Raw genomic sequence first — 27,760 nt, 5'->3', positions numbered from 1 at the left:
TGCAGACTACGCCCCGCCCACCCGGCAGCTGGCCGGAAAACCGGAAGTGCTGGTAATTCCCCGCGCATGCGTGTCCGCCTCGGCTCGCACTTCCTACACTCGGTCATCCAGTGAGGAAGCGGGGCCGCTCACCCGACGCAGCGGGGTCTTTGCCCGCCCCGCCCCTCACCCCACCGCGCATGCGTCCTGTGACTGGCTTGTGCGCCTGGAGGCGGGGCGTCAGGGCAGTTTTTTTTTTTTTTTTTTTTCTCCCCTTCGCTCCCGCCCCTGCGCTTCCCACCTGCCACGTACGGGACCGCGGCCGTCGCTAGGCTCGTCGGGTGCGAGCGATTGGCCAGCTCCGCGCAGCCTGCAGCTCGGCGAGGCTCGGCGGACGGCGGCGGAGCGGACGGGGTTTGGAAGCTTCCCCTGCGACACCGAGGGAACCCGCGGCGGCCTCGCAGCGGCCGGGTCAGCTGAGGTGGACGGCCTCGGCAAGCGGGGTACGTCCGCCGGAGTGAGGCGCGCGCGGCGGCTCAAGGAGGAGGTCAGGGGAGCCGGGAGGGCCGCAGGGCTTCTGGAACCTCCCAGCGCCAGGCGGGAGGGTGGGGCTGGGGACCGTGGGAAGGGGCTGGGAGGGAGAGCGCAGGGCCCGGGTGAAGCGGCCCGGCATGGGGGAGGGGCGGCCGGGAGGGAGGGAGGGAGGGAGGGGGAGGGGAGGGCGCCCGGCCCGGCCTGACCTGGCGGGCGTTTGGCCCCGCTGATACCCCAAGTCCTGTTCCCTCCGGCCCCAGAGAGTAGAGGGGAGCCTGGGGGTACCTCTTACGGAGGTCGAGAACCAGGGATCGAGGAAGCCTGGGGCGTTTGCTCGGCGCTTCACCCTCTAGAGCAGCTTGGAAGGTGGAGGGTGAATCATGGAAGACATAGAAAGGGGGCTTGAGAAAGCCCAAAGCGTTTGTGCCTGATCCCCGGGAGTGGCTTGGACGGTAGAGCGGTAGAGCGTAGACCTGGAGGTAATCGGTAGATTGAGGACACAGAAAGGAGCCCCATTCGGTCGTACACTCCCGTGCTTAGTGTCCTCTTGGGGCCCTACCCAGTTTTACTGATTACAGTTGCCAACTTTTGTTAAGTTGCGGTCTCTGGGCACGGTAGGGAGAATTGTAGATAGGTAATCTCAAAGATTCTACCAAAGTAGCTTGTTAGGCTCCCTTCGCATGTGAAGAAAGTACACCGCGGAGAAGAACTTGAGCTCACATTGCTACCAGTGAAAATGGTTACATTCTTGCCATATACACTGCATGTCATACAGATTTTGAGACCCACTTACAGTTTTAACAGTTTTAGAATAATCAAGGTTCTTTAAAGAAAGAAAAGAAAAGAGAGAAAAAATAGAGAAGAAAAAGGAGCCAGTTGGTGGTGGTGCACTCAGGAGTCAGAGGCAGGTGGATTTCTGAGTTCGGGGCCAGCCTGGTCTACAGAACAGCCAAGGCTACCCAGAGAAATCCTGTCTTGGGGAGGCGGGGACAAGAAAAGAAAGAAGGGAAAAAGAAACTCATTTAGAGGGTGGGTGTTTTAGAAGCTTCTGAAAGAGGGCCTCCTCTCAGGTTAAGCGACAGGTGCCTGAGGCTGAGGTATCCTAGTGTAGGGGGCAGGCTTTATGTCCTTGGACACATCAGTGTATCCCAGTTACCAGGAAATTTCCTTGGATGAAGGTTAAGTTCCAGGTTGAGTCACTTCTGGACTTAGGAAGTAGAGTCACTTCTGGACTTAGGAAGTAGTAAGACAGCAACGAGACGCATCAGAAAATGCATAGTGATCTTAACAGCAGTTCTAGGAACTCATTCATGTTAATCTCTACCTGCTTAGAGAAAGGCAGGCCCAGAGTTGACAGCTGTGTGGACGAGGTTTTCTCTTGGGACAGGAAATAACCGTGGTGCCTGACATTGCTACACAAATGGACAACTTTTAGCTAAGACTGCAGGGAGGAAACTAGAAATGAAACTGGGCCACCCGTGGTAGATGTTAAGGATATGTAATGTTAGCTTTTAGGTCCACTGGAGCTGACTGCTTCCCAGTTCCGTCAGAGGGCATATTAATTACTAAGTACATTTGTGCTGGAACTTCGTCTTACTTGGGAGTGTATCTTGATAGGAGGTGCCCCTTCTGGCCAGGTGAAGAAGGTACTGTGAGATGGTTCGATGGTTCAGGAACTGAGAGTGTTCAGCCTTCTAAGCACCGGTCCTTAGTCTATATTGCTGACTTATATGGCCTATAGATAGAAGGCAGTAAATGCAGATTTATTGTAAGATCTTCATTCCTGTCAGACTATCAATGAAAGTATGAGATATTTACTATCTTTCTAAACTTAATATGTTTTAGAGCCTGGGATATAGTTGGTGTTATGTAAATGTTTTCTAAAGGTGGAGAACAAATTGGGCCAACAGTGTAAGAGTTGGCTCTATAGAGGTGTCACGTCATCACAGCCGTTCGAAGTCACCTGTGAGACTGATCAAACAAAACCCAACAGAGCTCTTTACATTAAGATAACCATGGCATCCAGACTGTGGCACATAGGTCCACTTTGTTCTGCTTTGACCTTGTAGTGAAGGGCTGTTTTCATTCGAGGGATAGTTAGACGCAAAGACTAGATAGAGCATTTATGTGAGGACTACTGGGAGATTTATATTTAGTATTCATGACATAAGCCAGGATTCATGAAAAACAATTCAAGATGAATAGTTTGGTGATTTGGTGAGGGATTTTCCACATTAAAGGGGCGAGGGTGAAAATGGAGGTTCAGTAAGTTTTAGAGAAGGAAACAGAAAGCTGGCAGTAGTGAAAGTTCAGGAATGACAGCAGAGTAGCCTGTGGGAGGTTCAGGACAGCTTAAATGGCGCTCTTGGTCATTTACTCGGAACATGTAAAAAGAGTAGGAACATTCTGTGTCTATAGATAATCATGTTCAGGAATTACTTGGCCTTGCAGAAAAACAAATATTAACCCATTATTTGATCCTAAATATGCACTTTTATAGTAGTAATTTGAATTACTAAAGGTCTTAGGGTTCAGAATTCGGATTATAAATTCATAGGACAATCATATTTAATAACCTGAAATGAGATAATAAGAAGAAAATAAAACCCATGAGGGGAAAATTCTGTAGCAAGCCAGTATCAAATAGCTACTTTTACCATTTGAAAAAATACATTTTTTAACGTGGTACCAGATATTTATGGAACCCAAAGCCTTATGCATGCTAAGCAAGCACTGTACCACTGATCAATGTCCTTTTTTAGAGTCTGATAGCCAGGACTGATCATTTATTTATTTATTTATTTTTGGTTTTCCTAGGCAGGGTTTCTCTGTAGCCCTGGCTGTCCTGGAACTCACTTTGTAGACTAGGCTGGCCTCGAACTCAGAAATCCACCTGCCTATTCCTCTCAAGTGCTTGGATTAAAGGTGTGCGCCACCACGGCCCAGTGCCTGGACTGATCTTGAACTATGTAGCTGAGACTGGCCTGAGCTCCTGATCCTGTCCATCTTATACTTAGTTCTCTTCTTTTTAAAATAAAGAATGCATGGCTGGGGAGATAGATGGCCAAGCTATTAGCAGCAGTACTACTTTTGAAGAGGACCCGAGTTCAGTTTTCAAATCAGAGGTCTCATCAGAGGTAGTTACCCATGGTTCCAGCTCCTGATATCCAACTCTGGCCTCCTGGGGCACCTGCACACAGAAATAAAATAAATCTTAAAAAATTAATAGGAGAATACAGTCTAATCATACACACCCATTTTGATTGGAGGTAATGTGGGTTGACAGGTTAATGGAGTTGTGTTGCTTGATCATGGATAGTTGTTCAAAAGCCCAGGAGAATACTACTCATTTGCCCTTTTTCTTTGAGTTTTCAAAATAGAAAATTAGAAAAAATACTCTTGAGATTTTATTTAGGAAAATATAGGTTCTAATTTCATGTTCATACATGCTTCCTTTCCCAGGTTAACATTAGAGTTGCAAGTTAATAATTTGTAGCCATTGTCCATTTGAATAACTACTATGTACAAAGCTTCTTCTACAATCTAGAAAGATAACAAAAGCATAGCTTTAAAAAGTCACATAGTGTTTAGGGCTTTGAAGAAAAATAAAGCAGGGAGAGAAGACAGTGATGAGGTGCATTTTAAGTTAGATTGTTAGGGAAACCTCTAGAAGATACATAATTAGCAATCTGGTTCCAGTGAGGGGTGTGAAAGACTTGAAGGCAAAGGACAGAGTAAACACAAAGCCTTCAGTTGGGAGGTGATCTAAAACTGGTGTAGCAGGTGCGAGTAAGGCAGAGAAGTAGAAAATGCCGGAGGTTGGGTCATTTGTACATTTTTCTATGGGAATTCATTGGAAGGTTCTAAGCATAATGACATTAGATTTTACTTAAGAACAAACGTCTGGTTTGTTGAAGATTCAGTGAAAGTGGGTGGAGGTAAATAAGCAGATCATTTGAGACATTTTGAAATGAATCAAAGTAGGGAATTGGTTTAAATTATTGGTACTGAAGATACCAAGTTGGATGGATTACCAGAACACTTTAAAGATGGTGGTAGCAGCCAGGTTTGCTGACACTTTAGATGTAAGGTGTGAGAAGAGGGAAGCAAGGCCTTCTTGAAGAAAAGAGTTGCCACTAACAGATGTGAAAACCTTAGGAGAGGCAACTTTGGGGTAGAGGTCAGGAATTTATTTTTAGACAGATGGTATTGTATTGTCAGCTAACTAGTTGAGTATATGGATAAAATAAAATAATACATAAAATAGAAATTACATTAGTAATAAAACACTTCTAGACCATTTATATGTCAGTGAGAGGCACTTTTTTTTAAGGGGCACAATTTCTTAACATTCTAATAGTTCTGCTTTGATCAGTTTTTTTCCCCTAGAGTTGTATATATAGAGCATCCTGGACTCCACAATGAACGGACAGTTGGACCTAAGTGGGAAGCTGATTATCAAAGCTCAACTTGGGGAAGATATCCGACGAATTCCCATTCATAATGAAGACATTACTTACGATGAATTAGTGCTAATGATGCAGCGAGTCTTCAGAGGAAAGCTTCTGAGTAATGATGAAGTTACAATAAAGTATAAGGATGAAGGTAAGGTTTTAAGGTCTTGAGTACTATACATGTTCTTTCACCCATTCCCCCACCTCCCCAGTAGACTAATTCTCCATTTCCCCCAACCATTTTATTTTACCTACTATTTGTATAGTTCATACAATTCCTTTGTATGTTAAAAATGTAATTGATTAGTAGAAGGGAGTGTCTGACATTTTCACATGTGTTTTTTAAATACTTTTCTTCTGCTCAGATTTCCATACGTATGTTCAGATTTGAAAGGGATTCTGATACTATATTGTATGGAAAAGGAATTTCTTTACCAACTGTGATGTTTGTATATGCTTGGCCCAGGGAGTGTCACTATTAGGAGATGTGGCCTTGTTGGAATAGGTGTGTCACCGTGGGCATGGGCTTAAGACGCTCACCCTAGCTGCCTGGAAGTCAGCTCCTCCTGTACCATGCCTACCTAGTGCTGCCATGTTCCTACCTTGATGATAATGGAATGAACCTCTGAACCTGTAAGCCAGCCCCAATTCTTATAAGAATTGCCTTGGTCATGGTGTCTGTTCACAGCACTTGAACCCTAAGGCAGAAGTTGGTACCAGGGACTGGGGTGTTCTTGTGATAGGCCTGACCACGCTTCTGTTTGGACAAATGTGGATTGGGGGACTTTGGATTTGGAAAGCAGTAGAATGCTTTAAGTGGGGTTTGATGGGCCATTCTGGTAGGAATATGGAAGACTTTGTTGCTGAGGGTGATTTGAACTGTGGAAGCCTGGTTGTAGAAGTTTTAGAGGAGAAGAATTTTAATACATGGACCAGAGACTATTTTCTTGATATTTTGGTGAAGAATGCGGCTGCTTTTTGCTGTTGTCTGAAGAGTCTACCCGAGGCTAAGGCAGGGAGATTTAAATTAATTGCATTGACAAAGTCTCAAAGAAGCCCAAGAGAGACTTTGTTCTCTGGTTAAGTCTCATGAAGAGCATTTGAACAAGAGTAGCAGGCTTAGAAAGGAAAAATATAAAACATGGTTCAGGTATTAAAGGGGTACCAAGAAGTGAAATGAAGCTAAGTACTATTTTCAAGGGTATTAAATGAATTAAGGGAGTAGTGATCTTGGGGCAGGATCGCACCCAGATAAGTTAAGATCCAGGCATGGTAGCACAAGCCTTTAATCCCAGGAGGCTAAGACAAACAGATCTCTTGAGTTCAATTCCAGCCTAGAACAAAGCAAGTTCTAGGTGAAGAGAAACTTAAATCCAGGCTTGGTGGACCACACCTTTAATCCCAGTGTTTAGAAGACATACATGTAGATCTCTTGAGTTCATAGTCAGTTTATGGAGCAAGTTCCAGGACAGCCAAGCTTAGGCAGTGAAGGATTTAGAAAACACAAAGCTAGTGATAATGTAATAGAGCAAGGGAGCCATATTCTAGCTCCAGCAAGCAGCAGAACTCGGCAGCTTCAGCCTTGTGGCTCTGAGGGCTTTAGAGTCCAGAATAGAAGGCATTACTGGGACAATTGATTCTGGTTAGGTAGAGCTAAGAAATGAGTGGTGACTAAGAAGAGACCAGCATCACTGAGGTGAAATCTTCTGGGGAGTGTTTTCTGAGAGCACAAAGAAGCTGTGTTCCAGAGATAGCCAAGGTTGTACCTCCTGCAGCAGCTGTACTTGTAATGTGTAAGAGTCACCCACTTTTTGAAGCATGAAGTGGTCATGGAGAGCAGCTAAGCTCGGCACTGTGAGAGGCCATGGAAGGCCATTGGTGAAGGTGCAGCCTCAGTTGCAGTTGTTGGCCTAGGACTGAAGGAGTCATGAAAAGGATTTGAGGCTTGGCAGTTGGTGAAGCCTAGTTGCCCCAGAAGAATCCAGTGTATCGGAGATGCCAGTACCATGGGATGCTCACCAAGAGCAGCAGCAGCAGTTGAGTGGGGTCAACCTGAGCTAAGAGTGCTACAGAGGACAGAGCTGGAGAACTGATACCAGCCCTTTGGAGGAGCCCAGAATGTCATGTATGGATCCCAGACATTGAAACAAGAACCTGTTAATACTGAAGTTGCCTTGGAGACCCCATGATTTTCCATATGCCAGAGCCATAGAATATCTGCTGAGGAATGCTGCTAACAGGGAGTGAAACCACCCTAGGAGAAGGAAGTTTGTTGTAGTCAACAAAGATAAAAAAGGAGTTGGAGATCTGAAGACCACTTTGACATCAGGCATGGAGATGCAGTTTGGACTTTGTCCAGCTGGTTTCCTGTCTTGATTTAAGGATTACAGTTAAGTGATTGGATGAATCGCAGAAGAGACCTTGAATTTTGGACTGTTAACATTGTTGAGAGTGCTGTAGACTATGTGGACTTTGGAAGTTGGTTTAAATGTATTTTGCATTATGGTATGGGTAGGTATGGCCTCCGTAGATTCATGTGTTTGAGCAAGCTCATGGGGGCTAGGGAGTGGAATGTGATGGTTTGTATATGCTTAGCTCAGGGAGTTGCTCTATTAGGTGCGGCCTTGTTAGAATAGGTGTATCATTGTGGGCATGGACTGGAGACCCTCACCCTAGCTGCCTGAAATCAGTATTCTGTTAGCAGCCTTCAGATGAAGACGTAGAACTCTCAGCTCCTCCTGTATCATGCCTGCCTGGATGCTGTCATGTTCCTGCCTTGATGATAATAGAATGAACCTCTGAACCTGTAAGCTAGCCCCAATTGAATGTTGTCCTTATAAGAGGTGCCTTGGTCATGTTGTCTGTTCACAGCAGTAAAACCCTAAGACACCAACCAAATACAGGAAAGCTGGCTTAAACAAAGGCAGATGTCTCTCTGTATCTCTTTATTCTTTTTTCTTCTTCCTTTGGCAGGTTCTTACTATGTAGTCCAATACTGACATGAAACTTGAGGTTAACTATACCTGGCCAGATGTCTTTATTGCAGGAGTTTTTGGTGTTCATTATGCTAATATACATTGTCAATTTATAATATGCAGTGCTCTTGGGCTCATTTGTCCACAACTATTTTTTACGGAGATATATTTTGCTTAAATATTTCATCAAACATGGTAGAATTACAGTTGCATTTCCTGATTTTATTACTGACAACTGCTTTTCTCTGAGAACTGACTTTAAATCATGATGGTTGTTGTTATTATAGAAATCTTACATTCTCAGTGGTTCAACATGCAAGAAAATCAAGAAATGTTATCTAGCATCCTGTGGCTTACCCTGAGCGTTAACATCCAGCATGCTGATGAATACTTTGAAAAGATTTTACTTGGCTAGGTTTTGAGATGTTGGATATCTGCATATAGCATTGGTCAGAGCCTGGTCACGTGGCTTTGCTGAACTGCAGATGGAAATTGTTCATCCCTTGGCATCTATTTTGGACAATTTACACTGGTGATCAGCTAAGTTGGTCATCTACCAACATGTGTAAATTCTCCTTTTCTGTTGACATATGATCTGAAATTAGCCAAACAAATTTTTGAGAGTCAATTGTGTTCTTCCTATTTCCTTGAGCAATCTTATCTGTTTGTAAATACATAGTTTTAACTCTATACTGTTCAGCTGTATCCCTTAGTTAAGTCAATTTCTTCTCTTTTCTTGAGTTTCTAACTCAATTTTTAATTTTTAAAAAAATTTTATTATTCTTTAATCCTTTTATCCAGTGCAGACTTCATCCCCTTCCCAGTCTGCCTCCCAACCGCTCCTCATACCATACCTCCCCTCCTACCCCCCACCCCGCCCCTGGTCTCCATTCTCCAGGAGGATGTCCCCACTCACCCCACTGATGACCTCCCAATTCCCTGGGGCCTCATACCAGCTACTGTATGCTTCCTGGCTGGTGGCTCAGTGTCTGAGAGATCTCAGGGGTCCAGGTTAGTTGAGACTGCTGGTCTTCCTATGGGGGCCACCCTCCTCCTCAGCTTCTTCCAGCTTTTCCTTAATTCCACCACCTGGGTCCCCGGCTTCTGTCCATTGTTTGGGTACTAGTATCTGCATCTTACTCTTTCAGCTGCTTGTTGGGCCTCTCAAAGGGCAGCCATGCTAGGCTTCTGTCTGCAAGCACAGCATAGCATCAGTAACAGTATCAGGGCCCTGAACCTCCCCTTGAGCTGGATCCAGTTTGGGGCTGTCACTGGACTTCCTTTCTCTTCTTCTTCTCCATTTTTGTTCTTGCAGTTCCTTCAGACAGGAGCAATTCTAGGTCAGAGCTTTTGACTGTGGGATGGCAACCTCATCCCTCCACTTGATCTTCTGTCTCTCCATTGGAAGTAGACTCTCTACAAGTTCTCCCTCCCTATTGTAGAGCACTTCATCCAAGTCTCTCCCTTTGAGTCCTGAGAGTCTCTCACCTCCCAGGTCTCTGGTATATTCTAGAGGGTCCCTCCACCTCCTACCTCCAGAAGTTGCCTGTTTCCATTCTTTCTGCTGGCCCTCAGGGCTTCAGTCCTGTTCTTCCTCCCCTCCTCCAATACCTGATCTCGTTCCCTTTTTTTCCTCCCCTCTCCCACTCAGGTCCCTCATTTCCTCACCCCCCACCCCCCGTGATTGCTTTCTTCTCCCTCCCAAGTGGGATTGAGGCATCCTCACTTGGGTCCTTCCCTTTGTTGACCTCTTGAATCCTGTGGGTTGTGTCCTGAGTATTCTTTGTACTTCTATGGCTAATATCCACTTATTAGTGAGTACATACCATGCATGTCCTTTTGGGTCTTAGTTACCTCACTTAGGGTGATTTTTTTTCTAGTTCCATCTATTTGCCAGCAAAACTCGTGATTGTATTTCTTTATATTTCGTTCCTCAGTCCATTCATCCATCCATTTTTACTGGGCTGGGGACTAAATCTTCTAGGTAGGCACTTTACCAGAGCCACAACTCAAAATTTTAAAAATCATTTTAACTCAAGACACTCTATTCTTGCCTCACACTTACTAGCACATCTTAAAACTGACCTTAGGACTGGTGTTCTCTTGTCTCCCTTTCATGTAGGGGAAGTGTCAGCAGTCTGTGAAGTGTCAGAAAATAAATACTGTTGCTTTGCATCTCACAGTAGAATTCTGTCATACAACCGTCATTTTTGATGAGTAAAAAAAGTAAAAGACATAGTTCATTATTCTGCAGAAACAAAAGAGGTTCTGTTGGGTGTGGTTTGTGGCTCACACTTTAGGGTACCTTCCTTATTGAAATCTGTCCTCCATATCCAGTTACCACACTGTATTTTCTTCCTTTCTCCCTCTCTCCTTCCCTCCTTTTCTTCTCTCCCTCACTCCTTTTCTTTTTTGTGGTATTTTTAAAAAACTGTTTAATTTGTTCAGATTGTTGTTTCATAGTCAGTTAGCAACTACATGAGATGGCAACTTATATAACTTTTCAACGGAGATACTCATTCTGTGTCTTAGTTAAGGTTTCTATTCCTATGCAGACACCATGACCGCAGCAACTCTTATAAAGGAAAACATTTAATTGGGGCTAGCTTACAGTTCAGAGGTTTAGTCCATTATCACCACAGCAGCAAACATGCACATGGTGGCATGCAGGCAGACATGGTGCTATAGGAGGAGGCTGAAAGTTCTACATCTTGATCCTCAGGCAGCAGAAGGAGACTGTTCCATACTGGGTATAGCTTGATCAAAGTTTGCCCCCATGGTAGCACAGTTCCTCCACCAAGGCCACACCTAATAGTGCCACTCCCTATGAACCAATTATTCAAACATATGTGTATGGGGAGGGTGGGAGAGAACATATTTATTCAAACTACCACATTCTGTTACTGATACGGGATTCAAGTAAAGAAACAAGATTAAGACTGATTTCAGAAAGTTTCACTATTTTTGCATCAGTATGTTAATTTCTATAAAATGTGTTTATTAGCAGAATCCCTGAGAATTGAGCATTATTAAGCATGTATGCTATACATATGTATATATGTATGGGCCTGCTTATACAGTTCTAAAAACAGTTACAAAGTACCTAGCTATGTCTGGATTTTGACATGTTTTTTTGTTTAAAATAACATGGCTTAACAAGTTTTAAAATTGGTTTAGTTAGTCTCACCCAGTTTTGTGAGACATAGTTAGCTGTGTCTTCTCACTGGTTCCCTCTACCCCATAGCATTCCTTAACTCTGTGAATGTGTTTAAAACATTCAGTTAGTATTCTAGTTACAGTATTTTTATTCTTAGGATCCTAAGGAACCTCAGTCTTCAACATGCATTATTTATACATATATACACATACATATACACATACACATAAGAACATGTATTAAATGGAAAAAATTAGGGTTTCATTTTCAGCATGGTCAGTGATCTAAAGATTTCACTGTGGTTTACTAAAGCAGTCCCATAAACCCTTTTGCAGCTCTATGTTACTAATTTATGAAACTCTTCCCTCAATTTGTGTTAGTGCATTCTATTAAAAATAAGGATTTGAACTATGGGAATCCTTGTTTTCATGCTTGATACATTTATTTAAGCATTATACAATGGAAAGATTTTTCAATCTAATATAGTAATTTGTGATATTGTTACATCTCTGAGTACTAAAAGTTAATGCGTATGAAACATTTTCAAGACAGGGTTTCTCTGTGTAACCCTAGTAGACCAGGCTATCTTCAACTCAGAGAGTCACTTGCCTCTGCCTCTGCTTCTGCCCTCCTGCTGGATTAAAGCCGTGTACCACCACACCCTGCTTAACTTTGGCTACATTTTCTCATGAATGTATGATAAATATTTATAAGATTAGTAGATAAAGTTGATTTAGTAGCTCTAAAAAAAATCTTTCTTTTCTGGTACTTATGGGAGGTTCTAATTCTCTGTAACTTTACATTTTTTTTATATGACAGTTTATTACTGATGGCAATCTGAATTTATTTTTCTTTTGAATTTCAGATGGAGATCTTATAACAATTTTTGATAGTTCTGACCTTTCCTTTGCAATTCAGTGTAGTAGAATACTGAAACTGACATTATTTGGTGAGTGGCAACCTTTAAAATGAATTTATTTTTTTTGGACTCAAATGCTTATTAGATATGAATTTTTTTAATAAATGTTTTTATTTGCTTTGGATTTTTCCTCTTAATGGCTCAGAGTTACATAATTCTTTAAAATATTTGCGTTTCGGTGAGACTTTGAATTACTTGGAACTTTGTGTCTTAGAAGTGTAATTCAGGCAGAATTAAAGATGATTTTGGTTTTGAGATGAGGTGTAACTTAGGAATCTCTAGTAAGAGTAGTATAGTTTTAATTTATAATGTCAGAATTTTGGCTTTATTGGATTATTTATGTTTGGGAAGATTAATCTCTTAAGTTCTATATTTGTTTTGTTACCCCAAATAGTAATGCCTTGTATGTCAAATTTAGAATGGGTTCAAACTACCTCTGAGGTCTCTTAAGAACTCATAATTATCTTCCTCTATAGTATGTTTTGTTTGTTTGTTTGTTTGTTTTAAGGCTTAGCATATAAAAGCTACTTTGGGTATTACTTTTCAGGGAGTAAAATGATGGATCTTGGATATTGTTCCAGGGTAGCCAGGGTTTCACTCGAGACCCTTCTCTGTGGGGGATAAAAAAGGAAGTAGGGAATTTGGCATCAACTGTGTATCTTGTTTGATTTTTGTTACTTTTTAAAGGTATATATTTTAATGCATTTAAATTCCAACATTGTAAAAATACTACTAGGGAATAGGGAGATGATGGCCCAGTTGGTCAGTTTGCTGCAGTACATACAACCTGAGTTCTGATCTGTGAACAGCTGAGCATGGGGATATGTCTGTAACTCCAGCTCTGGAGTAGAAAGAAATGGGCAGATCCAGGGCCTTGCTGGCCAGCTGATCTCGTCAGTTGGTGAAAAGCTGGTTCAATGAAAGCCCTCATTCCAAGAGTAAGGTTAAAAAAGGGGTAGAGGAAAACACTCAGCATCAGCCTTGGGCCTTCGTGGGAGCACTCACCTGCATGCATGCTCTACACACATAAACTGGTTAAAATACATGGATGAAAGTAAACTTAGTGTCTGTTATTTTAATGGCATCATCTCCTAAGTTTAAGCAAATGAATGCTTTTGTTTTAGTTAATGGCCAGCCAAGACCTCTTGAATCAAGTCAGGTGAAATATCTTCGTCGAGAACTGATAGAACTTCGAAATAAAGTGAATCGCTTATTGGATAGCTTAGAGCCACCTGGAGAACCAGGACCTTCCACCAGTATTCCTGAAAATGGTAAACTGGATTTATTTTATTTTATTGTAATGAGTTCTTTTTTTCATTTTTGTGGGGAGAGGATTATTTGATTGTTTCTTGGAGTAAGATGGCATCCTTAATATCTTTATTCTCCTTGTTTATGCTTTTGTATATGTCAGCATTCCCACAACTATTTGTCAAGATTACTGTAAACTTGCACTACGGTACTTTAATTGAATCATAGAGCTATGGGAGGACAGGGCCTGGAATCCCATTTTGAAGTACTCTCTAGGACTGGGGAAATAACTCAGTGGTAGAGTGCTTGCCTGACATATGCAGTGCTCTGTATTCAGTCCCCAGTACTGAATAATAAATAAATGTGCAGATGACGGCATAAGGAGTGCTTTTGTGATGATTTCTTTAGTTTGTCTCAATCTGTACAGTAGGCCAGTTTTCAAACACTTTTGATTCACGGATTGTTATTAGTGTGATAATTAATGAATCTTAGAAATCGATTTTCTGTAGTAAAAACTGTGTTTCAAATGTAAAATACTTTTAGATTAGTACTATAAGTTTTTTTATTAAAGTTTATTTTAATACAATTTTTAATAATATGAAACTTTTTTTGCACTTACTGGTGACATGTAGTATTTATAAATAGCAAAGATAGTTTAAGGCTTACTGACATATTGGAAGCTGATATAGTTTAGGCACCAAAATGTATTTTAAAATATGGACAGAAATTAAAAGCATATGTCATAGGTTGAAAGTGTGTGTGTGTGTGTTTAAAAAACAACTATTCAACTTTTGTTTAATATTCTTAACTTTCAGGTAAAATGATTTTGTAACTGGCTGCTCATAATTTTCAAATGCTTAAAACTATACAAGTTTTAAATGTTTAAAAAACAAACTGGCAACTTTTTTAAGAGTCAAGCTAGCTACATGTAAGGGCCATGAGAATTTCTGTGGAAAAATGTCATGTATAACTTCTTGAAAGCCTTAGACTCAAATATTGTAATTTTTGCTCCTACAGAGTTTAAGAAGTTGGCTTTTATTTTTTTTCTTCCTCCCCATTTCCTCCATTCCTACGTGCTTGTTTGTGTCCTCAATCTCTGCCTTTGGGTATCAGACTCAGGGTGTTACATGTGCTACTGAGTTTTAGACACCTTTTTAAAATGTGGTTAGGTTTTAAATAGAACTATTTTCTATAATTTCTTTCATGTCCTTTAGCCATTTGGAATTATGTTGATGATAATAATAAATATTTGCTAATGAGTTAGTAATTTTAGTCTTACCTCTATTTCAGATTATGGTAAAATTTACTGAAATACTTTTGATCTTAGACACTTTATAATGAAGACTTATTTATATGTTACAGATGAAAGCAGTTTGCTTATTCTGAACTTTGCCCTTGTTTGTTTTTGTGTCCATACTTGCATATGGGTGGATGTCCATACAAGTGCAGCATTGTGAGCATGTGCATTTGGAGCTCAGAAGACACCCTTCATTCTTCATGTGCCTTCCACCTAGTGTTTAGGACAGGGTCTCTAAATGACCTGGAACTTCCCCAAGTAGGCTAGTCTAGCTTTGTTTCTGCCTTCCATCTTGCTATTGCTGGAACTACAGGATGGTATTACCTAGCCAGCTTTTTATGTGAATTCTGGAGGTTCAGAACTCAGGTTCTCTTGAATACAAAGCAAGTCATGACCATGATGTCTTTTCAAGCAATAGAACAAGTAACTAAGAACCAAGGACACAGTACAGATGCATCTTATGAAAGTAGCCCTAACACTAATAAATCCACGTTTACTTTAAGAATTACCTTAAGTCAGGATCATGCCTGTTTATACTTTGTCACCTTGTATATTATTTTGAAGCAAATTCTAAATATTTTTTCTATAAGAATTTTAATAACTAATAAGTAGTACATATTTAAAAGAGGAGCAGAATTGTGTTATTGTACTGATGATTAGGAATTCTGGCTGCCTTGGCTTATTAAGAGAGGAATAGACAAAACATAAGAGTTGAGTTCCTAAATTTAGACAAGATTTATGTTGTTTTACAAAATAAAACATTCATTACTATAACTGTTTCTTGGGCATTTTACCTGTATTTGTAGGCCATTGGGGTATGGGCTGGATAAGTAGTTCAGTTGATGAAGTACTTGATGTAGGGTCTGTGTTAAGTTTCCAGAACCCATGTGAAAAAATGTCGGCATGATGGTGTGTGTTTGTAATTCCAGCACTGTAAAGATGGAAACAGGTAGTGACCTGGGGCTATCCCTGGCCAGTCAGTGATAGACCATATAGCCTGCTGGGTAAGCTCCAGGCCTTTGAGAGACCCTCTCAGAAAGCATACAGGGCAGCTTTTGAGAAATGTCACTGGAGATTGTCTTCTGATCTCTGTGTACACAGGTGAACACACACAAACATATGCACACCTGAATGAGTTAGGGCTCATGCTGTGCTGAAACACCATCTCCAAAAGCAACTTGAGGAAAGGATTTATTAAAGGGCTTCCATATCCTGAATCATAGTCCACTGGTATAATCCAAGGCAGGAGCTCAAAGGAGGCAAGAATCTGGAAGCAAGAGCTGCTGTGATGGCGAGGAGGAGTGCTGCTCATGAGTGTACTGCTCATGGAGTGCCCGGCCTGCTTGTATTGCCCAGGACCACCAGCCTCGGGTACCCCATCCACACAGATCACCAACTAAAGAAAGCGCCTTAGAGGCTCGCCTACAGCCTGATCTTAGCAAGGCAGTTTCTCAATTGACTGTAGCTTGTATCAAGTGTACAGAAAAACTAGCCAGCTCAAGGCACCATAAGAGGAACATGTAAAATGTTTGTGTTTATTAAGGAGACTATTAAATAATAATAATGATAATAATGGCTTACTTTCTCTTTTTTTTTCTTTTGCTTTTGAGATAGTGTTGCTCTATAGCTCAAGCTGGCCTAGAACTTTTGATCCTCTTGTTGTAGCCTTTTGATTGCCAGGATTATTGGCACTCAGTTTAATCAGTAATTCTAAAAGGGGCAGTGACTGTTAGAGACAATAATTCTTTTGGAAAACTGTTCTTTATTTTTTACTTACTTTCCCTGAAGCATGAAAGTTCTATATTCACAAAGTCCTGACAGTATTTATACACACACACACACACACACACACACACACACACACACACATATATATATATATTTTTTTTAATGTCGTTTTGGGTATAGATAAAGTAAACTTGCCTATTCTTTATTATAGATACTGTGGATGGTAGGGAAGAGAAGCCTGCTGCTTCTGACTCTTCTGGGAAACAGTCAACTCAGGTTATGGCAGCAAGTATGTCAGCTTTTGATCCTCTGAAAAACCAAGATGAAATCAACAAAAATGTCATGTCAGCCTTTGGATTAACAGATGACCAGGTTTCAGGTAAGTCAGTTCCTTTTTCCCACTCATCTTTTTATCTTGCCCTTTTTTGACTATGGTGAAATACTATGATGTCTTAAGGGTTCAGCCAATTATTTTTTTACATATTTAAGCTTCTATAAAACAAGAAAATTCATGATATCAGCACCCCCAAGGTGATCTGTTTGGCCTTTAGCATGCTTTTCTACCTTAAAGGAACCACTGTTTTGCTTCAGGTAAATTTTATTAAAAGTATTTTCAGATTATTTTTTTTTTAAAGCAGAACTTTTATTTTAAAAAAAGTCCAGATTTTTTTTTAATTTTGTAAATTGCATTTGATACATCTTGCTATCTCTTCTAATCTTAGGAAATTTAAAATTAAGCATATTTCTGATTAATTGCTTTTATATGAATAAGGTTTTAGCTGTAAAGCTTTAAATTTTTTGAAATGTGATTTATTCTTTTCTCTTATTTTTTACCTATCATTTTGTCAGCGTTGTACCTGTTTTTCTTGGTGGGGACAGAGAATCCTAATCACACACATGTTGCAGAGTGCTTCATGTTTTTATTGGCTGCTTTCCAGTATTACAATATGTGTCTTATTTTCTCGTTTCTATCCATCTTGCAGGTTTTCATTGTAAAGTGAGCATTTTCATTAGTGTATCTTGCTGACTTGTAATTTATTTATTTATTTATTTATTTATTTTTGTATTGCCCTTCCAACAGGTTCTTAGTCTGTATGGACTTAGATTACCAGAGGAAAGTAGTAGCTGGTATCTCTGGGCTGGTTTTTTGTTATTCTTTTGTTTGTTTTTATTTTCAGCAGTAGATGCTGCATCTTCCTCCTCCTCCTCTTTCCTCCTTCCTTATTTATTTATTTATTTATTTTTCTTTTTTGGTTCTGAGACCTCTTGGATTTATCCCCATTCCATAAACAGATTAGTGGCTAAGGATTTGTTTAGAGTTTACAATTATTCTAGTGCAAGTAATCAGGCCTTCACTGACAGGGAGCTTCATCCTTCATTTCCAGCTCCTTGTCTAACCATGAAATTGTTAACAAGATGGTTGTCTTGAAATTCTTAGTTCACTATATTTCTACAGGGGTAAACTCCCTTTTGAGTTGGCTGAGATTTGATTTACTAGTATCTATTTTAAATAATTGTTTTCTTCTACTTTGTTTAAGTTTTTGCTACTTGGGGAAGGGTTTGCCTGAACCATTTACTTTGCCAATTTTAGCAGTTTAAAATAGAGAATTTATTTGATTTATTCATTTTGATTTTCTTGGAAACTTTTGTGGGATTATTTACTGAAGAGAATTATGTTAGATTTTGAGAAAATATTTGAATATATTACCTTTTCATATGGATATGTTTACTTAGTTGTCTTCACATAGATAACAACCAGAGTATATATTTTTTAATTCTAAAGGTGTGATATGGTTAAGGGAGGAAATAGCTACCACAGTAATGCAGAGTGAAGAGAATGAAGTCTTAGAAAAACAGAATAGACAACAGTAATAAGCTACATATAAGAGAGAAAAGAAGAGCCAAGCACTGAGTATTTTTAGGATTAATAGTACAGTATCTTCTCTAGGGGAAGAGAACAAGTACAAGTTAGTACAAGTAAAGTAGTGAGCCAGTCAGTCATGTATTTTAATCCCGTGATCAACATTCCTATTGCCGTAACCTAGCATGGCTTCTCATTAGTACTTGACTGTTAATGGACAAGCCGTAAGCCTTGTATATCGTATATCAATCAACTTTGTCTTGCAGTGGCAAAACGCTTGAGAAAATAACTTAGGGTAGTGGTCTCAGGCTGTGGGGTGGCTCCTTTGGAGGTTGCATATCAGAGATCCTGCATATCAGAAATTTATATTATGATTCATAACTAGCAAAATTACAGTTATGAGGTAGCAATGAAATAATTTTATGGTTGAGGGTCACCACAGCATGAGGAACTTTATTAAAGGGTCACAGCATTAGGGAGATTGAGAATCACTGACTTAAGGGAAATCTCAGTTCATGATCTACTGGCTCCATTAGCTTGGGCCTGAAACAAGGCAAACACCTTAGGGGCTGAGTATGTGTAAGAGAAGGCTATTTATTTACTCTGTGGTGATCAGAAGGTAAATAAACAAGGAAGTGAAAGGGGCTACCGACAAGATGCATTCTTAAAGTGCATGCTCTCAAGAGCCCACTCCTCTTTCTTCCTCTCACCTTCTGGTAGCCCACCAGCTATCAGTTCATCGGTGGGATAGCCCAGTTCCGATGTCCAAGCACTCATTTCAAACACTTCTCAAACGTTCGTCAGCTTTAGTACTTGGGCTTTGGTGATGCTTTCGATTTAAACCATGATAAGTTCTGATGGCGTGCCACTGGAACAGTTAGAGACTGCTTTCAAGGAGAGTCTGCTAGTAATAGTGGTTGAATTAAGCTCTCTAAATGGTAATTGCCTTTAGAAGATTTTGCTGTAAACTTTGTTTAACTCATAACCCTTCCAAGTAACCTTGAGGTCAGAATTGGTGTGTCCTTTGCATTAGTGAAGAAGCTGTGGCACAGAAAGATTCAGTAGCATGCCCAAAGTCAGCAGCCATTGTTAACTCGGGCAATACAATCTAATAATTAGCTCCAGGAACTCTTCATATCACCCTTCTGTGTTGCTAGCATAACTTAAGCCGTGTGTCATCTTCAGAATCCACTTACTGTCACAGTATTAGACATATACAGAAAATCTATATTCTCTGTACTTGCTTCTGTGTTTTTCTTATCCTGACAGAGCTGGATTGACTATGGGTGTTTAGAACTAGAGTCCTGGGCCTATCAGGAAAGAACAAGAGTATGGCCAAAGTTCTCACAGTCTTAAGGAAAATCAAAGTGGGGCCTGTGTAGACATTTATACAATGTAGAAATCAGTGTGGCTTATTTAAAAAGTAAGCCATAGATAAATTCACTAAGGAATAAAGCATTTATAAGTCAAAGGTTTATTAGAATTATAACTAGGTTTTAAAGAAGGTCATTTAAGTATGTGACTGTTGCAGTTAGTCATAGAGAGAGTGAAGTAATTATGATAAATGAAGTAGAGGCCAAAAAATAATTAGACATCCTATGAAACCATGAAGTGGATCATTTTAACTAAAAGAAGAACATGTCAGAAGACTAGTGAGAAATGTTTGGATCTCTGAACACAACCAGGGAGATTAAATTGAGTTTACAGACATTAGAGACCTGCTTAAGAAAGCAGCACTGTTTTTGGTTGACTGTAGATAGTTTTGATTATTGACCTGGGGGAGGTTAGGACTCAGGAATTTAGCATTTCACACATTTGTAGGGATTGTAGCATTTCTAATTTTGACTTTGGATCCTAAAGACTAGAGCAGATGTCAAAATACGGAGCACATAAGCTTAGTGTGTCCTCGGTGACATGGTTGTTTCATAGTGATTTCGATTGTCAATAACCTGAACTTTAAATTGTGCTTGTTAAAGAAAGACCTTGGGAAGAGTAATTAACTGACTTTTCATGACCACCCAGGCCCACCCAGTGCTCCTACAGAAGACCGCTCCGGAACACCTGACAGCATTGCTTCTTCCTCCTCAGCAGCACACCCAGCAGCAGTTCAGCCACAGCAGCCTCCCTATACAGGAGCTCAGACACAAGCAGGTCAGATTGAAGGTAAAATAGTGTTCAGAGCCCTGTGTGTATGGAAGGGCATGTGCAGAAGTGTTTATTGAGGCATCAGTAGTCCACTCTTTACACAGATGGAAAATTGTCTGTCTTACTGACATGGTGTGATTTAGTATTGTGGACCCAAACAATATACTGAGTATGTTTCTGATTATTGAAAAGAAGAAAAGGGGGATGAAAACTGTTTTTAAGTTAATATGAACACAAAGTGAAAGACTGGGGAAAAATTACTTTATAATCTCCATTCCAAACACTACATTTTTCTGTCACTTAAAAAGAATTTATATCGAGATGATGAAACATAATTTTAGGTAAATATGTAGATTTGGGTCAATGCATTTGAGGTGGTTTTTTTTTTTCCTCTTGAAATTAGGTGTCCTCAGTAAGTAGTTTAATATCAGAGTTTTGCTATTTTTTCACCGATTTAAAAAATAATATGAAAATTGGACTAAATCAGTAGTTTTAAAAAATAACTCTTGCCGGGCAGTGGTGGCGTGGGCCTTTAATCCCAGCACTTGGGAGGCAGAGGCAGAGGCAGGCACATTTCTGAGTTCGAGGCCAGCCTGATCTAACAGAGTGAGTTCCAGGACAGCCAGGGCTACACAGAGAAACCCTGTCTCAAAAAAAAAAAAAAAAAAAAAACCCAAACAAACAAACAAAACTACCTCATTAATCCTGAATGAAATTGAATGCTCAGTATTTAAAAGGGCTAGTTGGCACAGATGACATCAGAGCATGACTAAAGACCACACTGATCTCTAGGGCAACCCTTAACATGGCTTCCCCCCCCCCCCCCCGCGTCCCCCTGTTAACTGCTTATACATGTTAGGACCTTTTAAAAGAAACACCAGATGGTGCTCTAACAGTCTGTACCAGCGGGTTGATCATAATCATAATAAGTCCACAGTACCTAAAGCAACGTTTACATTAAAACAAAAACAAACTAGAGCTTTAGGCTAAAATGATCTGTGACTAGAATCTTCTCGTCCTGTGATGATACTTTCCATGCTTGCTCAGAGAATTCATATGAGTCACTGGGGACTAGCAGGTGGCATCTTTTATTAGGGTATGTATTCTTGTGTTAAGTCTTTTCTCCACCAACTTAAGTCTTACTCTGCATCAAAATTACAAGAGCCAGAGCTAAAACAAACTAGAACTGATGCAGACATTGGTTCAAATGGGAGACTGAAGCAGAATACAGAGTTTGGGTGGACAAAGATTCCAATAGCCATGTCAGGTGAACTAAAAGCTATTGTAGCACTGATGTACATTCTTATTTAGAAGGAGAATTGTACAAAATAAGGTCAGTGGCAGGAATGAGAGCAAAATTTCACTTATCTTTTGAGAGCTTTTTTTAAATTGCAAAATTATCAAATCTGTTAATAGTTTATATAGTGAAAATGGTCTTCCACCTGTGTTCTCTAGCAACCATACACCTCTTTCCAGCAGCTTCACATTAATACTATTGATGCATTTTCTTTGAAGTGGTATTAATTATATGCCTTACTACAGTTATTTCTTATATTTATGGATAATCAGCCAAGTATGTCTATATAAATTCATAAGCATCGATTTAGAAAGAGGTTGGTGGATTTTGCTATTATTATTAGATTTTGTATATTAGAAATGAGACAGTGATTTGGAACATTTTAAACACCATACATTATGTCCCAGTTCCGACTAACTCTAGTTCAGTAGCTCAGTTGTGTAATATATAGCTGAAGATAGTGATGTAGGATAAGCTGCTTTAGTGAATACCTCTTGATACATAATGTATACATTGTAGACACTGCCAATTATTTAGATTGACTTCTGATTATATTTTGAGCAAAGTTATCAACAAAGTATGACTTAATTGTTTAACATCTCTTACGAAATTAATAATTTGGAATAAAATTAAGAATTTGAAGTTATTAATTGAATACCATAAATACCGTATTTTCCCCCAAAGTATGTTTTGCTAGCTTATGTGAGGCCTTAGGTTTAATTTTGAAAAGTGAAAAAGAAACAGGCCAGCCAATCTATGTATGAGTTCAACTGGGTCTGGTCTATAAAGTTAGTTCCACCTAGCTAGGGCTTCATAGTGAGTCTCAAAAATAATAATAAAATAAAAACTGTCTGAGAAATGTTATTCAGTAACTTTGGCCTTGTGTAAACAACATCGAGCAGTGGTTCTCTACTTTCCTAATGCTGTGACCTTTAGTACAGTTCCTTGTGTTGTAGTGACCCCAACCGTAATATTCTTGTTGCTTCTACTTCATAACTATAAATTTTACTGTTACAAATTGTAATGTAAGTATCTGGGTTTTCTGATTGTCTTTTGGGAGACACAGCCCTCAGCTTGAAAACCGCTGTCATAGAGCATGTTTATATAAACTAAGATGGCTCCAACATCACTAGGTTATTACACAGTGAGTGACCAGGTTGAAAGTCATTTTAAAAAAAAGAAATACAATGTTACTCTAGAGTCAGTGTCTCTCTTCTTCTGTATAATTCGATAGTTGCTAAAATCTAAATGACTTGTATTGAGAAATGTGCTATGAATCGTCAGAGAACTATTGCTAATTTATAAGGACACATGTTTGTCCCTTTTCTCTGATTACTTACCTGATGGCATATAGCATGGACAATGTACTTCATAGAATTTAGAAAGTGGTAGCCACTGGAGTTACATCATAAAAACACTTGCTGCCAGCTAACATGTTTGGCAGTTTATCTGTAGCCGAGCAAGCAATCACCTTTAAGTTATTCATTCTTCTCTTCATAGACATTTAAATAATACAAAAATTATAATTATTATTCAATGTGCTTGCATATTAAATTGGGAGGGAATATAAAGGTACCCTAAAGTATTTCTCTGCCAAGTTATTAAGCCTTTCTCCTTTGCCTGTATTTTCTTTCGTAGGTCAGATGTACCAGCAGTACCAGCAGCAGGCTGGCTACAGTGCCCAGCAGCCTCAGGCCCCTCCTCAGCAGTATGGTGTTCAGTACTCAGGTGAGGAGGGGTTGAAAGACAGTTAACTTTCCATTCTTGATTCCTGAGTACTTGATCTGCAATGTTCACACTGTTGGAAGTGTTGCTTACTAATTAGGGCAAGCAATACTTACTTATTTAAAAGTGATGTTTTATCAAATCAGCGTTTTCTTTTTTTAGTGAGCAAATTCAATGTAATTATAGAGATGATTCTACAGTAATCTATAGTATAAAAAGGTTTTACTACAAAGCTATCTCTTACATTAACAATCTAACCTCTTAGGTGACTTCAAATTGAGAAAAAAATTCTAAGATTTTCTTCTATTTGGATCATTCATATTTCTAGAGTACTCTATTGTAGGTATATCAACAATTTCCCCACACATGCAGAAGCGAATTGAATAAAAACTAAGTTGTTTTATTTAAGGCTGTTTAAAATATGCTAGAATACCAAAAATAAAACATGCAAACAAAATGACAGTTAATTCGGGCAACTAAGAGTATTCAGTGTTTTAACTGCTGAGGTGACGTGGCACAGCTGAAAACCCAGGGGACTGCAACACATAGAAGTCTGCATAGCCTGAGGAGGTGTCTGTAGGTGGCCCATTCCCATACACAGAGGAGTTTGAGTTTTACCATCTCTCCACTGAAGATTATCTATATTTAATATGATAAGTTTCTTTTGTTTAGCTGTGGTTATAATTTAGGTATTTCTTCTAGTTACATCAGAGTGTCTCTCTACCATGTATAGTCAAAGATTAAAATAACTTCTATAAATTGAATCTTAAACAAAATTATATTTTGGGAGTTGTGTGTTATTAACTAGAGAATAAGAGTATAGATCGGCAAATTGCAGGTATATAGCTATAGATGGATAGCTATAGATAGACTACAGCAGATGCAGCTACAGTGTAAATCTGCTACTGCCTGGTTTTGTAAAGGAAGCCTCACTTGCACCCTACATGTTTCTCAGTTGTCCCTGGTGCAGCTGCACTTCGGCATACTGAGAGGAGAGTGAGTAGTTGGAAAGTGAGAGAAGCAGTGTAGCCCACAGCACCTAAAATATTTACTATCTGGCCCTTTAAATGATCTTTTATTGGTCCAGACAGTTGCTGATTGCTAACCTAGACTACAAAATTTTGTCATTACTAAAGTTTGGTATATTTTTATACAAAGAATAATTTTCGGGGGTTTTTGCTGTAGACTGATTTTATTTTATAGTTGTTAGATCTGATTGTAAAAACCAGATGAAGTGGTTTTAAAGGAAATGCCATTTGAGTGTGTTATTCTTTTAAGCAAAAAAAAAAAAAAAAGTATATAGTACAAATTGTATAACATATATACACGATGGTGCAAAACGTAGCAATTCTCCTGCCTCAGCTTTCCAAGTGCTGGGATTAATGGAGTGAGCCCCCATGCCCAGCTGATATGAAGGGGTGGGGGAGATTTACCGTGGCTCCTGGTCTCAGGGATCTCGGGATGTGAGGCCTCAACCCCTTGTTTCCAGGCTTGGACATAGGGGCTGGATGCCCTGGTGGGCAGGGGAGATGGTAGAGAGGGCAGGATAGAACAGAGTCTCATCTCAGGGTAACCAGGAAGCCTAGAGCAACGGGGATGGGAGGAGGCTGGGGCTGCAAGGATTTCTGATGCACATTCCAGTCTAGGGGTCTGAAGAGATAAGTGTCATTCTCTAATCTAGGAGATGCTCTCACCTCTCATAGCTTCCTCCCCTGTGCCCTATTTCTATAGGCTTTGGTTTGCTTGCCTTAGGCTTTGGTATTTTAAAGGCATCACAGGTTATGTAGCCACCGTGAGGACCATTGATGTTGTTCTACTCACTCTTTTATAAGTGACTTTTCAAGGCATGCAGATATTCAGTGAGGGGGCTGAACAGAATGGTGTTCTCTTGTCTTTATTCCATTTTATATTCTCCGATCTAGACTTGAGTGGTCAGTATTTTAGGCTTAGTTATAGCTATTTATTGACTTTAAAAATATCTATTACCTATTTTGTTGCAATTTGTGATATTTTCCACCTAACGTTACTCATTTTAGGAGTGTTAGGAGGGTGTAGAAATGGAGACAAATAGACCTAATAGAGCAGTATTGCTGCGTTATGATTAATGGCCCAGTAGACTGCTACTGAAATGGTATTGTTAGCACGTAAAGTTTAGATTTCAGGTGTAGGATGAAAAGATAGTTTTATTGTTTTCCTCTCAATTGGAATAGTCATTTTCTATATAAAAGTATTCCCCCAAAACTTAAAGTAAAAAGTTAACATTTGAAAGTTTTTGTCAGGGCTGACAAGTTGGCTCAGAAATTTGCCTTCCCTCTTCTGCCTTTCATGGGTCGGTACATAACACACACACACACAATAGTTAAGTTTAGCATAGAAGCCAGGAGAAATTAGTGACATCCAAGATCTTATAAATTTATTTTAATTCAGTATTCAGGAACTACCATAAGTGAATTACAACTTATACCTAAGCTTTTTCTGGGAAGTTTAAGACAGGATTTTCACAGAGTAAAATTTAGTGCTTTTCAAATTGCCTCTGTATTTCTGATCCTGCTAGTTCTATTTCCTTGACTTCAAGAGCTATGGAAATAGATAACTAATTACTCTGCATGCAGACTTGATGGTTGGTAGTGACATTGACCAATCTCTCATACCTTTGGTTTGCCAGTTTTCCCTCTGACCTTTTCCAGTTTTGTTCATAAAGGTTTCTTTCATAAGTAAATTTTGAACCCAGGTTCAAGGTGAGTTCAGAATATACTCAAATTCATTCAATCCTTTTTTTCTTTTCTTCTAAATGCAGGGTTGTACACATTTTAATAATTGTCTTATGTATCTGGTATTTAATGCTGACAGGATTCCAGTCAATGGAGAGGTTTCATTGCAAGTAGCTGCAGGTGTGTTTCATAGTAGAGATAAAAGTTTTCAGTGAAGCGGATTTTATTTTTTATTATATTCTAGTAAATAATGAATATAGATGTTGGTTATGTGGGACAATATGATATGTTTTTTGTTTATTATGCCATGCTAAGTCAAAATTTGAGTTTTAAAGGCAAAAGTATCAGGTACCAAATATAAAAGATTTAAGAACTATAAACATGGTAGTCATTATTCCTAGATATTATAGTGAGTACATTTTAAAACAATGTATATGAAGAGTGTTTGTAGTAATGTTTCACTTATAAAGCACTTGTCTGTAATATGATTTCATGTCGTACTGTTAAATAGGACTTCCCTTTAAACCTAATTAATGACTACTTTGCTTTTATGATTTTCGTCTTCCTAGGAAGTATAATTATTTCACCTATTTGAGCATTCATTATGGGAATTTGCTCAAGGGTTTATTAGTTTCAAAGCAGTTGTAATGAAAAATACATGCTTATAGTGACTTGAATTTTAGGCTATAGAATTTAAAAAGTGTCTGGAAGAATTTTGTAACTCTTTGGTTTTGAGATGTTTTATGCTGGACTCACTACATAATTATGAATATATTTGTTAATTTTTTAATCATTTTTGGTCCATAGCAGTAAGACTAAATCTCTGGAAAACTTTCACCAAAAAACCCAAAACATTTGTTATTTATTTTGCTTTTTTCAGCTAGTTACAGCCAGCAGACTGGACCCCAACAACCTCAGCAGTTCCAGGGATATGGCCAACAACCAACTTCCCAGGCACCGGCTCCTGCCTTTTCTGGCCAGCCACAACAACTGCCTGCTCAACCACCACAGCAGTACCAGGCGAGCACTTACCCTCCACAAACTTATACTACCCAAACATCTCAACCTGCCAACTATACTGTTCCCCCTGGCTCTCAGCCTGGAATGGCTCCAAGCCAACCTGGTGCTTACCAACCAAGACCAGGTTTCACACCATCTCCTGCAAGTACCATGGCCCCTCCTTCCAGTGGGGCTAACCCTTATGCTCGTAACCGTCCTCCTTTTGGTCAGGGGTATGCCCAACCTGGACCTGGTTATCGATAAGGAGGTTCAGCCACACTAATAATGATGGCTGATTGCCTCCCAAAAGACTATACAATACTATTTTGTTTCAATTTGTATTGTATTGAAGTTTAAAATTTTAAAAAGCAGAGCATTTTTTTAATGATATCATTGTTGCTGTTAATTGAAAATATAATTTACCGGAATACAGACACAAAAAGACCAAAATGAATATTGTTTCCTCCCCTGCTTAAAATTGTAGCCGCTTCCTAGTTATTTTGGAACACTACTCTTACATGCGTGTAAAATGATTGGCTTTCTGGTTTCCCAGAAAATATTAAAAAGCTAGGCTAAGGTATAGCTATCACACTTGGCTATTTACTGTTAACATGATGTACTAAAAATAGAGCCCTCTGAGAAGATGACTAGACATTATGTATAAAATGTAACATTGATAGGCTAATAAAGATGATTGAATCCAACTGTGTCTTGTAGCCTAATTATTTAAC

At 39.4% G+C, this 27,760-nt stretch overlaps 1 protein-coding gene across 3 annotated transcripts; it reads left to right on the top strand.

Moving 5' to 3' along the window:
- Positions 1 to 201: 201 nt before the first annotated feature.
- Tfg (trafficking from ER to golgi regulator) lies at positions 202 to 27,733 on the top strand. 3 transcript variants are annotated; one of them, XM_021185091.2, is made up of 8 exons: positions 202 to 482; positions 4,889 to 5,118; positions 11,965 to 12,048; positions 13,143 to 13,289; positions 16,503 to 16,670; positions 20,175 to 20,303; positions 23,233 to 23,322; positions 26,911 to 27,733. In XM_021185091.2, exons 2-8 carry the CDS (start codon positions 4,935 to 4,937, stop codon positions 27,291 to 27,293), a joined length of 1,185 nt encoding a protein of 394 aa, XP_021040750.1. In that variant the 5' UTR covers positions 202 to 482; positions 4,889 to 4,934; the 3' UTR covers positions 27,294 to 27,733. The 3 variants fall into 3 exon arrangements, with proteins under 3 accessions (XP_021040750.1, XP_021040748.1, XP_021040749.1); XM_021185089.1 differs by having other exon boundaries at positions 20,175 to 20,315; XM_021185090.2 differs by lacking the exon at positions 202 to 482 and adding an exon at positions 800 to 992 and having other exon boundaries at positions 20,175 to 20,315.
- The last annotated feature ends 27 nt before the right edge of the window (positions 27,734 to 27,760 follow it).

This window comes from Mus caroli, chromosome 16 (genome assembly GCF_900094665.2).
Source record: "Mus caroli chromosome 16, CAROLI_EIJ_v1.1, whole genome shotgun sequence".
Classification (NCBI taxonomy): domain Eukaryota; kingdom Metazoa; phylum Chordata; class Mammalia; order Rodentia; family Muridae; genus Mus; species Mus caroli.
The sequence above is the reverse complement of the archived record's forward strand: the minus strand, read 5'-3'. Positions and strand labels throughout refer to the sequence as shown.